The sequence below is a fragment of the Zingiber officinale genome, chromosome 11A (genome assembly GCF_018446385.1).
Source record: "Zingiber officinale cultivar Zhangliang chromosome 11A, Zo_v1.1, whole genome shotgun sequence".
NCBI lineage: Eukaryota > Viridiplantae > Streptophyta > Magnoliopsida > Zingiberales > Zingiberaceae > Zingiber > Zingiber officinale.
Window position 1 is genome coordinate 78,993,600 of NC_056006.1, and position 15,376 is coordinate 79,008,975.

Below are 15,376 nucleotides of genomic sequence, written 5' to 3' on the forward strand. Positions count from 1 at the left end.
TCAAAAGCTTCCATGAGTACAAAAATAAGAAATCCACCGCCAATAGCACAATAATGAAATCCAGCAAATACTAAGAATTCCACGGCTTCATAAATCCTGAAACCAATTTCTTTGCAGACTATCCACTAACAAAACATTAGCCAAAACTTCCCAACACACCCTGCACTTTCTCAGCTTCTACATAGATACCATGGCACGAAAGCTCCACCATAACATCATCAAGTACCCACATAAATTTTAAAAGCTTCCAACTCCAATCAAAGATAAAAACGAAACTGCACACCTGTTCCTGGGCACAACACTGCAAACATCTTCAATAAGTCATACAAGCCCAACACACAACCATTAACAAGCAATCAACACACCAAAAGGTAATCCAAAATTTACCAAGTGTGTATCCTCATATTCTCTACTTATCTTTACCAGAACTTGCACACCACAAAGATCATTACCATTTTACAATAACATATCCTGTACAGATATTAACAAACTTCGTACATGTTTGAAATATTACTCTTCCACATCCAAGTGACTACAATTCCACACCCAAAAATAATTCAAAAAATTCCAAACGAAGTCCCAACCGAAGAGGAAAACTAGCTTTACAATGGAACAAAATAGTGTAAAATTCAGCTCACCAAAACACACACCTTGGTTGGAGGTATAAGAGTTAGCAGGATTAAATAAAATTTTGTTTAATGAAAAATCGAAATTGAAACTCAACCAGGACCATTTCAGTTTGGTTTGAAACAAACCCAAAATTTTCAATTGGATTCGGCAAGAAAAGACAACGAATCAAAGAAACAAAGCATAATACAATCAAATTTAACTAGACAACTGATGTCCAAGATGCACAAATCCATACTAGTTTTCTAAGTGATGTATTATATTGACATTCCTTTGTCTCTTTTCCCTTCTCAGTTCTCATGATAGTTTGGGAGGCGACGAACCAAGATGCACCCTATGCTCCTAGATCCACGTACTGGCCCTAACCCTAGCAACGTTTCCCCTCACAATGCGCCCCTCCTAAGGCTCGACCCCTCCATTGGAGCTCCTACCGCCATGTTCCATGCCCCCTCCTTGCCAATGCGAGGCTATGAGGATGACCTCTTCTACACTTTCATGGATATTGAGAAGATGGGGTGCAAGCTGGAGGCCAATGGATCTGGATTGGAGGGTGGCGTCGTTGGCAGCGTCACTAAAGAGGGAAGGTGTCAAAACGAGAAAGGGCAAGGTGCGACAAGGGAGGGTTGGTGAGGGTGCAACGAAGGACTTTGGCGAGGAGAATCGTGAGACGAGGAAAAGTGGGGAAAAAATAATAATGATAACGACAGGGATATGCCACATGAGCAAGTCCGTAACATTCCACAGCAATAGGCCCATAGGCTAACAATTCTCTGTGTGCGCGCGCACACTTCATTAAAAACAAGAAAATATTACTACCATACAGACGAATGCATGGTTTAGTTAAAGCATGATTTACAGATCAAGATTCATGAAAATTCGACCTTACACAATTAGTTATAGAATTCTAGCATTTAATTTAGTACAAGAAATTCGATAATATATATTCAGTGTATTGGATATAGAGTTGAAATGTCTTCAGCATCTTTATTGCAAATCAAATACAAGGAGGCAAAAGATAAAACCAACAAGGATGCCTAATTAAGAACAATGGTGTTTCTTTATCGAGAAATGGTGTTCATGGTCGCTCAGATTTCTGCGTGATAGCCAAGAAGCAAATGTATTTCCTGGTTTAGGCATCAACACAAATGTCCCCTGCAGTTCATATGAAAATTAATCGTTTAACTCTAGTCAGACGCACTGTACAAAAGAAGTAAGAATAGACCTTGAACAAGCTCCAAGTATGAGGGCCGCATCTGCTCCACCTTAAAACCTTAAGGTCACTTTCCCTTCATCCACTCAACAAAATTGTCTAAAATTAAGGGCCATGCAAGCTCCTCATCGTAGTTGTCAAGAGATGGGAAGTTTATCTATGACAAAACGAATGTCAAGTGTTCCCATTACATCTTAGAAACCAGTGTAGAAGCAAAAAGAGATTACATCTTATGTTCTAGTGATAAAATATAAAATAACTCAGCACAATGTCCTGAAAGTTTACCTCATTACAGAATCTAAGAAAGCTTGTCCATTGGTCCATGTTTATAACCTTGTAATCACGTTGGGACTGGAGTTTAGCAGATTCGACATCACATTAGTAATTGAGATAGAATATATATTAACACGGGGAATATTGTTGGTAAGATTAGCAAAAATACTGATCAGCAATAAACAATGGTCTTAACAAAAGAGCAAAATACGTGAAAGCATTACTTTAAGGTATTCAACAAGTTTGTCAACTTGAAGTCGGTATTGTGAGCCTAGTACAAGTTCAAGCAGTTGACAAGCACTTTCAATGTCAATCGACTTTTGTTTATCTTCTGATAATACATAAACATAAAAAGTCAAGGATGTCAGTGAACTATAATATTACAAAGCAAATTTGTACAACCAAAGGTTTGGAATTGAACTACCTGTCAAGCAATAGCGGAATGAATACGAGAAGAAAACTAAGAAATTTGATGGTCTTGCCACCTGTAAAATGTGTATGGCACATCATAAGCAAGTAGTCAAACTGCTCTTCTCAGTCTATTTCAGTTTCCCCTCAGAGTTATATATGGATCTGTACATCTGAATGTCAAAGCATATTTCAAAATACAATTACCTGTTATTTCATAATCCACAAAAAATGTCATTCTTTCAATTTTTGGTCAAAATCCAGGGCCAGCTTGCATTTAAAAAAATGCAGTTTTAGAAGAGTAAGAACATGGTTCATGGTCAGCACTTATAGAAATTTGCATTTACATTGGTTCACAGTAAAAACTTAAAGGAAATGACATCTACTTTGGATATGATGTGTGTCAAACCCTTCTCCACAGCAAAAAAGGGAAACCCTAGCTTCCTCCGGCACCTGCTAAGTTCCTCCACTCAATGTATTCATTTCTTACTCTTCTTCCTCTTTCTCTAACATCAGTGTTCTTCCTACTCTCCTTCCTCTTCCTCAAGCATTGGCACCCCCTTCTCCTTTGGCACACATCTAGAACCAATACCAGCTCTTCCCCTTCCCCTTCTCCTCTTTAGGCACATCTTTGGCACCGTCTTGAGCCAGCCAGGGACCAAAAAAGCTCAACTCAAGATTTCAATCACACACATCCATATCCAAATCTGTATCTTCACTGATTTGCATATTCTTAATTGCCGAATTCATATATCTTATCTATTGAAAAGAAGGTATCTGTGCATACATTTATCATTAAGTACTATACCTCTTTTTCCAATTCCGGAAGTGCCTTTTTCAGTTTACTTATAGTATCAGCATGTAGTGCTTTTAATCCTCTACGCCATTCTTCCTATTGCAAACACAAACAGTGTACAAAAGAAATAATAATAGTCTAAATTTAAGTGCACTTTTATTAAGAATCTGGATTCTCAAAGACATACTAGAGTGAAGTATCCTTGTTTCTCAGCTTTCATTTTCCTGCAAAGAGAGAGTTTCACTGTCAAAATAAGACAGCAAAGGTAAGATAGTACACCAACATGTTAAAGATATATTAAGAATGGAATTCATACCACGCCAGCATAAGTATCCTGACATCTGTACAATCCACTTCCAGATCAGAACAGAAAGACTCAATGCCTTCAGGGCTGTTGACAAGAATCAACTATCAGCAACACAAAGACAAGAAGAAACCATTAAGAAAGCCAAGATTGATTAATATTAGTATATTTTTGAACTTAACACATGGGAAGCCATTAGAGTAATCTTACTGAATTGTCTTAATTTAAAAATTAAGTCTGTCTTAGGCTGAATTTCAAGGAGTGAAAAAAACAGGGGACTGAAAATTGAGCTAGGCAAAGGCACCTAGGATTTTTAATTAATATATTATTACAGAAAATGAATGCAAAAAACAAATACAATTTCACAGGGTAGTAGCCAAATGTCGTAGGCTACCCAAGCAGATAAAAATTCATCATGGAAATTGCCATGTAACTATAAGTCTAAAGCCTTGATTTCCGAAAAAACCAGGATTAAGCATTTGGTTCACAATGGAAGAAATGCCCGCCATGGCTCCAATAAGGTTGCATGAGGCCATCATAGCATCATCATATAGAATAAATAAGGTTACCGAGGACCATTAAAGTGAAGCCTCAGACCAAATTGTCCCAAATAGGCACGTAATAGCACATATAAATTAGCTATATAAATTTATGTTTTTAAAATAAGTCATCTGGCCCATTGGGAAATGGACATGGATCAGTCTATACTAAACCAATCGATGCAGATATGGAAGGATTTGACTTGGACAAATTTTCAATTCCAATTGTTGGGAAATAATATGTAGAACAATTTGATTTGGCCAAATTTAGAATTCCAAATGTTGAAAAATGATTTATATTGTTTGGTAATTTGTCAGCTTTTATTTTGGTAGTCAATTAATTAGGGATATTGTATTTTCCAATCTGCTTGTTTCATTTGGAATAGTGAATTAATTGCTGAGTTCGCAATTGTTTATTGGCAGTCAATTAATTGGGGATATGTGTTTTCCCAATTGCTTATTTGCTAGTTTTCAAAGTCAAAGTGTAGTTTATAATAGTGTCAATGTCATCATCATCTTGCAATTAATGAAATTTCAATTAATCTTCCAGTGAGGAAGTTTTTTATCCCTCTGTTTTACTGTGTGAGGTTCTACTTATTCATCCACTGTGATACATCACCAATTCGCCAATATGAAGCTACATTTGGCAAAAATGCCAGCCAAAACTAAGATACCTAATTTGTATTTCATAATAATGACCATTGGATGCTTATTGGCCATTTCTTTCACTCTGTCAATTTCCACAAGAACCCTCCAATCTCTATCAATTTGTACCTGATTGGATGCTTATTGGCCTTTTCCTTATCATCTATTTAGTTGCGTTTCCTAGAGTGGGAGCACCTGAGGATGATTTACAGCTCGGGGAAGAATTTAAGCCACCTTAGTGTGTTGTGTTTTCTTCGAGGGAAGGAAATAGAATGGAAGTTAAATAAGTTCAAATGAAATGCTACTCCATGTATCTTGTTTATTTAGAATTAAAGGGAGAAAATATTCAGTTATTTGTGTTTATAAGATGTGTAAATTTTATTGTCTGATTTAGGGGGGAATTAAATAGAGGAAATAAATGGAATTTGATTCCTTCCACTTCTCTAGATTAATTCCTAGTAAATACCAGTAACTGATCATTTTATTTCATTTCATTTTCTCTCTTATTTTTATCCAAGTAAAAATATTATTAGTGTTTTGATCATACATGCACCTGATAGATCAGAAAAAATCAGGCTGGAGTCGGCCAATTACTATCCAACTTGGGATTGGTACAAGTTGAACTTTCATACTATTTCCTGGTTGTAATATTAGCTTTATGCAGAAACTAGGCAATTCTTGAGGGGGGAAATATTACAAGTCAACAACTGTACTTAAAAATTTATTACAGATTCATGATTGAATGTGAGGTATTATTTTATTCTTAAGCAATGTAAATACTGGTTTTTAAGGCATCTACAAAATTTCAGAAAATTTTCTAGTCTTAACACTAACAAGTAAATGCAGTGGATACAACACCAGTATGCCTCACAGAACCAGAACAAAAAAAGAAATCTTATCACCCTGATTCTGTAATCCAGTTTAGCAAATCTTGATCTTTTCTTGTCATGTTTATGCACTTGTTACACCCTATGTAAGGTTAGCACAGAAATTATCACTACTACAACAACAACAACAACAACAACAACCAAGCCTTATCCCACTAGGTGGGGTCGGCTAAATTGTCACTACAACAACTACAATGAATTTACTGAGAACACATTGAATATGGATAAAGTTATAAAGCAAATGGATGCCAAAAGCATTGCAAGAAAAATAGCAGAAAATTTGAATTTGAATCGTCAACTCACCACAAACTAAAATTTCTCACTGAAATTTCTGCAAGCTTGGCAGTATCCAATATTTAACTATACCAATCAAAATCCCATTCCAATGTTTGCTGAACTAACCAAATACATGGCAAAAACTTATAACTAAGATATGATAAGGAGACTGGATATATGCAGCAGCACAAACAGAACAGAAATTTCACCTTCACCAATGATCTTACACATAACTGTTCAGACAATGCACTGCTGCTGTATTGCACAAACATCAAATAATAACTAAATAAAACCCACAAGACAATATTGCAAAAAATATCGAAGACGACTTTAAATGAAGGTAAGAGGTATCATGCATCATGCAGTCATGCTATAAGCTTACAGACATAAATAGTAGAACTGATGTATACTTACTCGATCAAGCCAGACGAAGCATCTGCGTATGTATAAAATAGGTTGTCAATGCGTTCCACTTCCTTCGAAACAGCTTTACCAGAAGCTAAACAACAAGAACCGACTTAACTTCGGATAAAAGATACCAATAAAAATTTTTATGGACAATGATACAATGCATGAAGGAGTCAGATAATATAATTTTTTAAAATGAAATACTTAATGAAACTAAACCAATTTCTGATGAGAAGAAAAAATCAGCATCCATCTCACTGATATTAAATAATTATAAACATATTCTTAGCCTTCATGGTTATATTCTCAAATTTATCTGAACTCCCTTTAGTTGATGGAATTAAAGGTTGTCTTCGGGTCTATAGTTGCTTGCTCACGCATGCACCACTTTAAGAAAGACTCAAAAGTTTCACTTGAACAGAAGAATAATGGGAGATTATAACACATGCATCATGAAGGTCTCAACAACAAAAGACAAGAGAAGATGAATGTCAACGTAAAAAATTAATGGTAGAAATACAGAACTTTAAAAGTACCAAAGGACACATGATCCTGAACACATCAATTGCTCCAAGAAATTCTTCAACGCAATCATTGTTAAATAAAAGTATCAATCACATGTTACCGACTATAGTAGTTAAAGCAATTTCAATAGGTTTGTAATCCCAAGTTCAAAAGTTTTTAAAATCTTTTCCCTATCAATCAATTGGTTTGGATTCTGTCCACCAAAAGATATAACTACTGTAGTGAACACCAAAAGATTTACAATCACCACGTAGCATCATCTTGTCTATTGGTATACATACTCAAACATCATCAAAAGAAAAGCTTCCTCTCAATATGCATGTCGAAGAACCCAGCTACATCCTAATAGGAAAAGTCTCCTCTCCGTATACATGTGAAGAACACCGCTTCTCCGGACCAACATTGACAAAACCACCAAATATCAACAAAAAAATACCATTTTTTTCAATTACTTCAAAAACACATCAGAATCAGAGCATAGTCACCGCCTGACAGTAGAAGGCTGGTCAAATTCACATACGCAACGGAGTCCAACTCACAAGGGAAACTCCCGAGTAATTAATTGTAAAAAAACTCGAAATCCAGAGCACCGATTGAGCCAGTTTCGAAGAGAGACGTGGATGGATCTGGATGGCCATTTCACCACTTACCTGAGCGGTAGGCATAGGACGAGCCGGAGGAGGGGTTCACAGCGGCGGCGGAGCCAGACTTCCGGGTGGAGGAGCGCCTCATGCCCTTCCGACGGGGGATCGAACCGAGAACGGAGGAAGCGACAAGGCGTGGTTTTGGGGGCGATTCGAATCTAATCGGACGGGAATGGGAGAATTAGGTTTCCCTCGATTGCTTTCTTTCAACAATCCAGATGCGACGAGGGAGTGTGATATATATGGGTGTATGAGACCGATACGATACGTTACGCTACGAAGTCGGTTAATCAATTTATCATCTACAACGAATATGTTATTGAAAAATAAAAATATTTGCCGATATATTACAACTGTTTTATATTTTCAAATTAAACATTCAAAAATATAATTTTAAAAACTAAAATAATGTTGATCTTTATTTTTTAAAAAAATAAAAATGGCTACGATGATATTATTGCCAAAAAAAATCCTTCATAATTACACATAAATTTAATTTGATATATGAGCTAAAATATTTTAAAATTAAAAATATTTAAAAATAGGTATCAAAACTACTCCCTTGTCCCAACATTTCAAGTGCTAATTTGAGGGCCAATGCCAATATTTATGAAAGACCACAGAACGAAAGTCAAAAGATATAATTTGTTCAAATTTTCTAAAAAAAATAGATACTTGCTTTTAACTTTTAAAATAGAAAATGCACCACAATGAATGTATAAAAACGTACTGTTCGAGTAGTCTGATTACAGGATGTTGAACATACAACGCAACTAAATACAGCAACTATGACTAGCATGGATGATAGAAATTGTTAGTAGATAAACTAAACAGTTCTTTTTACCAAAAATTAGCAAAATAAACTACAAACGACAGTTAGTTAGGGAGCAGCTACCATTGGATTGATGAAAAATTATTGTTGATTTAGTTGTTAGGAAGTTCTATCACATTGCATGACACAGTGCTAACATCCTCATAAATTAACTCCACAAGAACAAACTTCTGACCAAAAATCATGTGAAATTTTTAATCTCATGAAAGGCTATTGGAAAATCATCAATTGCTTCTTGTGCCAAGCAACAACGTCCTTGTATGCGAGACCACCTCCAAAGATATCCCAGGGCACGACCTTAACTGCTGTTTTTATCTTGTCCAGGTTTGCCATTGTGGTCACCCCACCAGCACAACTGGAATCTAATGACATCAATGCGTTCCAATTAGGAGCACAAACACTAACAAGGAATGTTGATTTGCCATGAAGAATTCAACAAACTAAGAGTAACTATCCTGATTTTACTGCAGCGTGCATGCATGATTTTATATCATAGATACAACTTGAGACTCAAATTTTGAACTAAACCAGAACATGATTGCATATTATAGGAAACTTCAATTTTCACTATGCAGAAATTCCTTTTTTTTAAATTATGATGATGATGATGATAGTTGAAAGAGCAGACTCCGCTTACTAATTTTTAACTACAAGAAAATATGTAAAAATAAAAATATGAAGTCTGAGAGAATCAAATAAATTTTCAGTAAAATTATCATCATTAAAAAATTTTAAAAAAGACAAACAATGCATACAGGTGAATAACTGCCGAGTAAGATCACAAGATCTTCATCAATTCCAAGCCTACAACAATACAAACACTAAATATCAGATTGCATTCCAAATTACGTTTCTCAAATCAGTTATACATGGAATTTCACCAAAACAAGGAACCAAAACCAAGGTAATATATAAATCACAGAATAATGTTGTTGCTCATTGTAGAATTGTCCAAAAAAACAAGGGCGTGGCGCAACCAGATCGAAGACAACTCAAACTAGAAATCAATACAAAATAATTTGAGTCGCCAAGTAGTTGTTCCTTGAACAGGAAAATAAGAATTAGTAGAAAGCAAAGAACAAAACAACATGACGATCATGGGTTAATGGGCATAAGAATTTGAAAGGATTTTCTCAATCACTTTATCAGATACTGAGCATATCTTATTAAACAAATGCATACATTTTTTAGGCAAGCCCACCAAAATTTAGAAAATACCTTAGCTATTAATGCCTCTTAATGATTAATATGAAATGAAACGTTCATGATTAGAAAGAAAGACAAGGTAAAATCCAAGAAAACCTATAATTTATGACGTCTGAATGGTTAACATTTCAAATAAACAATGAATAAATTGTGAAGCTTAAGATAAAAAAATATCTACATTGAAATTTCAAGGAAAAAATTGGAATACATGTGTGCTAAACTTCTTTGTCATAATCTAACACGAGAGAATGCAAACCCATATATAATCATTATTTTGTAAAAGAAGTGTCAGATTGTAAAATTCAGATGTCAGGCAACATTTGCTACAATGCATTGTCTACAAGATATACACCCTGAATTATTAATTCAAATAGAGATAGCTTATATTCACTATTCAACAAACGAAATGAAGGAACAACTTCATTAATAAACTTCTTAAAAAACATGGAAGCAGCTTGGAAACGGACACGAATAGTACATATGCAGCATAATTATACATTGGAGTTCAGGTGGCAGAAGTTCAGTGATGTTTCTGTTGACAAGGAAACATTGGAGTTCCTTGCCAAATATACAGATGAATTTCTAGTTCATGGTGTTGATGTTGAAGGGAAGAGGTAATGTTTGCTCCTGTAGACTTTCCTCTATGGCAGTGTGTAGTTAATTGTATGTGCGATTTGTTGTAGTTGTTTTGGTCTTTGTTTCTTTCATGTTATCTTATGGTATAGTGATTTAGCTAGACAATCTTAAAGTTAGATGGCAGGTAACTTGTTTCTGGCTGAAAAACTAAGGCGGCGTTTGGTTTAGGGGAATAAGAGTGGGAAATGAGAATGAAAATCAATGATTGTTATTGTTAATGTTTGGATTACATGAATGAAAATACAAATAAGGGAATGAATCTTTATAATTGGGCAATGACTCGTTCCCATGTCCACCCCTCAATCAGTGATTCCATTTAGTTGACTCATGTATATAAGATCATCATTTTGTACAGTTTACTCCCAAGGTCCAGAATCCTTTCCCAATACCAACCCATGAGGAATGATAGGCAAGGCAAATTTGGGATAAAAAAAATTAATTTGTTATTAGATAAATCTTTGGTGTGATATTGGCTTTACATTCACGCTGTAAAGCAGGAAATCAGGTGCATCAAATCCACATTGCACAGCCGGCCTAGTTTCACTTGGTATATAAAACAACAAATATGTCAGATCTTATGCTACTCGAAGAGAAAGAGATCAAACGGGTGCCTCCAGAACACCGAAAATATTTAAGAACTCTAACATGCAAAGTAACTAAATTATAAAAAGACAGATAAAATCAAGGTTTAAAATCTTGACCCATGTCGAGGTCTCGGTTCCAGACCGGAACGAAAGCCCAATTTAATGAGAAAACAACTAAGTAAAGGATAAGTGAATGATAAAGTGGTCACCCATTCCTGGACCCTCTAAACTCAAGGTGGAGACTTAACTTTTAGCATTTGGGGTTTCTTTATGCTAAACAGAATGAACGCCAGACCTTCATCTCCTTACAACTTCTCTCAGATTCCAATGCAAAACTCCCCTTCTTATTTTTTTAGTCGCCCAAATAAATAAAAACACTTTCACATCATCCTCATTGAGCATTTCCCACACAGCATCTTCAAAGGCAATAGCCGATTTGAGGACAAGAACCTTTCATGATGATCCTATCTTTTCAATAGAAAACCCAAAAGGTCGCTAATACCTTGATTGATCCCCTACAGCCCAAGCTAAACACAAATGTCGTCCAAGAAAGTAGGCAGATCTTATCTCGAACGAAGGATCGTTGATGTGCAGCCGATTAATTCCTCCTGCAGCAACTTCCTCAAATCAAGCAAACAAGGGTTTTAGGAATAAACCAAGACAATGAAAAGGGGGAAAGGGAAACACCAACTGCTGATTTCTCACCGTATGCCAAGTTGTTGCTCAATTGAAGAAGAGGAAGGGACTCTCGGCTCACGATATATCTAGCAACAAGTCGTTGCCGCTTCCTGCAACTTAGAAGAGAGGAAGGCTTTGGCTTCGGTCAGCAACAGGAAGGTAAGAGAGGCGAGCACGCCTACTGTCAGGGGCGGTAGAGGCGGTGGCGCTGCTCGTCGGAATCACGAGAACGGAAGCCAATAGTCGATGTGCTCACTTCCGACTCACTCATCGCTGCCAATAAGGACTACCGACACAAATCACGAGGAGGGGAATGACACTTGCAAGAAGCTAGATAAAATCACGAAGGTGACCTTCGTCCATCCGCAGTTATCCGCCGATAGAGGTTTAGCGAACTGTAATGCCGATGCAGAATTGAGTTAATATTATTTTTTAGTTTTTTATTAATTTTTATAGCAATTAAAAAATCATTTAAATATTTTAATATTTTAAAAAATAAATTTAATGGACTTAAATCGGACGGCCAGGCACGATATCCTTAGACTAGCTTAAACTAAACCGATATCCGGCCCGGCCCGATTCTTATTGAGCCTATTATCTAGACTGGTTTAATATGCCCAGTTAAATCAACCTCATCTGTACTTGACAAAAAATACACCGTTGCTACGTGATTTGGAGTTGTCGGAATCCGACCTCGTCGATGTCATTACGATGCACCCAATCATGATAACCTTTAACATCTAGCATGTGCTTTCCCCTGAAATTGAATATAGGGGAAAGTCTCTTCGGATCAAGGGAGTTGCTCGAATCTAGAACATCTTCAATAATTAAATCTTTTAATAATTGTTTTAGCTTCCAATATGGAATTTAATGTCACATCAAAAATTTAAAAAAATCTATAATCTCTCCACAATTAAAAAAACCTCCATACAACTTTTATTTATTATTTTTATTTATTATCTTTATATAATTTTCATTTAATATTTTAATTAATTATAATATTTAATTTAATTTATTTATAATTTTTAACTAATAAATTAATTAACTTATGATTTTTAATTTAATTTATAATTTTTATTTAATATTAAAAAAAATGCTAAAAGATCCACTAGAATTTTTATCTATTTCACATAAAAAGAATTGTAGGATTAAATAAGCAGTTTGGATGAGAAATACCAAAGATAGTTTAAATGAAAAAATAAAAATAAAAAGTGCCTATTTATAGTAAAAATTTAAAAAATAGATTAAATTAATATATTGATGTAAATATATTAGCAACTGTTAATAAACTGTAACACTATAATAATTAAAATCCACCCAAGTTAATGTTGCAGATTGAAGCTCATCCACCGTTGCAAAGCAACGACTAAAATAATTAAAACAATTCATTTTTTTTAATTATTTTAAATGGTGGAACATTTATTCGCACCATGTTAAAGAGAAAAAAAATAGATTTGAAAAATCAAACTCACTCTTAACTAAAAAAAATCCCAAATCTCATCGCTACACTCATTCAAGTTTTTTTTTTTTTTAAGATTTTAAATTTTATAAACTTTGTAAAAGCTTGTAATGGAGATGCTCTTAGAAAACGCCATTGATTTTTTAACATCAACATTAAAAAGGTGGTACATCTTAGAGTATCTTCAATAGTTAAATTTTTCCATAAATTTTTTTAAAATTTTCAATATATCATATCAATATCACATCAAAAATTTAAAAAAAAAACTTACTATTCTTTCCATAATTAAAAGCCTTTATACAACTTTTTTTTTTATCCTATACATTACAAATCACATATCTTATTTATTATTTTTTATTTAATATCTCTAAATAATTTTTACTTAATATTTCAATTAATTTTGATCTTTAATCTAATTTATTTATAGTTTTTAATTAATAAATTAATTAAATTATAATTTTTAATTTAATTTAATTTATAATTTTTATTTAATATTTAATTAACATCAATTTTAATTTAATTATAGACATTTGTATTTTTTTAACTTATCAAATATATTTGTTTTCAAAAGAAATGAGTATAACTTTAACCATTAAACAAAACATTTTAATTGTTTAAAAATTTAAACATGTAATATTATTTTTTCAATATTTAATGACTCCATCTCCAATAGGAAAAAGTATGTTTAAAAAATAAAACTTAACTAAACCCCTCAAAATTCATCTCCACACATCAAAGTGTTTTTTTTTTTTTTTTTTTTTTTTTTTTTTTTTGAGCTTTTTTAATTTTTCAAACCTTTTTAAAAACTTACATTAAAGATACTATTAACCTGAACTTCTCACAAGATGAGTGTGGCATTCCTTCTTGTTGGATCGAGACGCATGTGAGAGGAGGGAGGGTGAATCACGTAATTTTGAAAACTTTTTCTTTTCAATTTTAAACCTAAGTATGCAGCGAAAAAACATGAAAACAAAAAGAAAGTAAAAGAATAAGTTCGGTTTTACTTGATTTGAAGTCTTTGAGAACTCTTACTCTAAGACTCAAGTCCTGTGGACCTATCAATGGGTAATCCACTAATAACTTCTTCCGGAATCACTGAAAGAGGGGATCGAGTAAAAAGAGAATCGAACGAGTGTAACAAACTATACTTTCCATTTTCAGAAATTAAGTACATAAATTTAAGCATTGTTACCAAACACTTTTGCAGACAATTGGCTCAAACTCGGTGTTTGCACGACTTCTCGACAGCAGTCGGGCGTAGTAGAGTCGTAGAAGGGCAGCAGCAAGAACCTGGAGCAATTAGAATGCCAATCGGACGCGTAAATGCGTGTATATGAGTTGATGTTGAATGCTTGGTCGAGACACTCATATTAAGAGAGTGGAAGGCACCTTTCATAGCCTTGAAGGCGCCTTCTATAGGCAAAACTTCATCCCAGACTTCTCTGCTCCTTATCACTGACGAGGTCTAAATTTTATCCATTAGAAGGCATCTTCCATAGCATCGAAAGTGTCTTCCATGAACAATACTGAAGGTGCCTCCAATGTTTGAAGGCGCCTAGGGTACTATTCACCCGAAACCTTTTTGCTCCTTTTACCCTACAAGTTAGGTTGGTCCAACACGACAATATCTAACCTGCAAAATACAGTTGGTATAATAATAATCTGATTAATTTATGACTTAGACCCTGTCCTCCGGACCAGGATCTAGTTAGGGTCGTAATTTAGATTTTTGAAATGGACCAAAATTGGATTGACATCTACTGCCCCTTAACCAGGGCGTGTTCTCATATAGTCACTCTCCTTCAATGACTTACCTTCATTTATCGAATGCCAAATTACCTCCTTGATGTCAATCTGACCACCAGGTCTTCCTGCAGGAATCGCAAATCCGGATTTCCTCATGCCAAAATTCCACATCTGGACTTTGCCTGGTGTTAGGTCCTCTTGACCCATCAAGTTAGTCAACCCTATACACTCGGTAACAAGGTTAGATCACGATACCACCTAACTTAACTCACTTGTCATTCATTTAAATTTGAGTTAAACTGTTAGTGCAAATTACACCAACAATCTCTCCCTTTTTAATGCACCAACAACCTGGGTTAGAGTTAGGAAAAGATATGCAAAAATGAAATAGTACTGACATGATTCAAGAAAACTTAAGATTAAGTAATTTAAATTTTTATTCTCTTGATCATTTTAGAGTTAAAATTTTTAAGATTTAGTTTGTCTTTTTCTTATTTAACTCTTACCCTCCCCTTTGATATTTATAAAAAAAAACCATGCAGATAAACATTATAAAAATTATAACAAAACTCTAATAAGTATAGAACTTACAAAAAAAATTGCAAGTTTTATGAGAGGGAGGAGTTAATATAATTCTTAAAAAAAAATAAAAAACTTTCCAAATGGTTTCAAAATGTTGAAAATTTCCAAAGC

The 15,376-nt window shown here is 34.4% G+C and overlaps 1 protein-coding gene and 1 long non-coding RNA gene across 2 annotated transcripts; both read right to left on the bottom strand.

Annotated features, from left to right (window-relative positions):
• Window positions 1–1,547: 1,547 nt before the first annotated feature.
• On the bottom strand, window positions 1,548–7,765 carry LOC122031140 (DCN1-like protein 4). Its single transcript, XM_042590233.1, has 10 exons — window positions 7,549–7,765; window positions 6,380–6,464; window positions 3,631–3,705; window positions 3,502–3,538; window positions 3,327–3,410; window positions 2,535–2,595; window positions 2,335–2,441; window positions 2,123–2,188; window positions 1,850–1,994; window positions 1,548–1,779 (listed from the first exon to the last, which is right to left on the bottom strand). The coding sequence occupies exons 1-9, from the start codon at window positions 7,628–7,630 to the stop codon at window positions 1,905–1,907; spliced, it is 687 nt and encodes a 228-aa protein (XP_042446167.1). The 5' UTR covers window positions 7,631–7,765; the 3' UTR covers window positions 1,548–1,779; window positions 1,850–1,904.
• Window positions 7,766–8,444: 679 nt separating this feature from the next.
• On the bottom strand, window positions 8,445–11,878 carry LOC122032647. Its single transcript, XR_006126181.1, has 4 exons — window positions 11,506–11,878; window positions 11,303–11,417; window positions 9,130–9,178; window positions 8,445–8,736 (listed from the first exon to the last, which is right to left on the bottom strand). It is a non-coding gene; the product is annotated as an uncharacterized LOC122032647 (long non-coding RNA).
• Window positions 11,879–15,376: the final 3,498 nt, after the last annotated feature.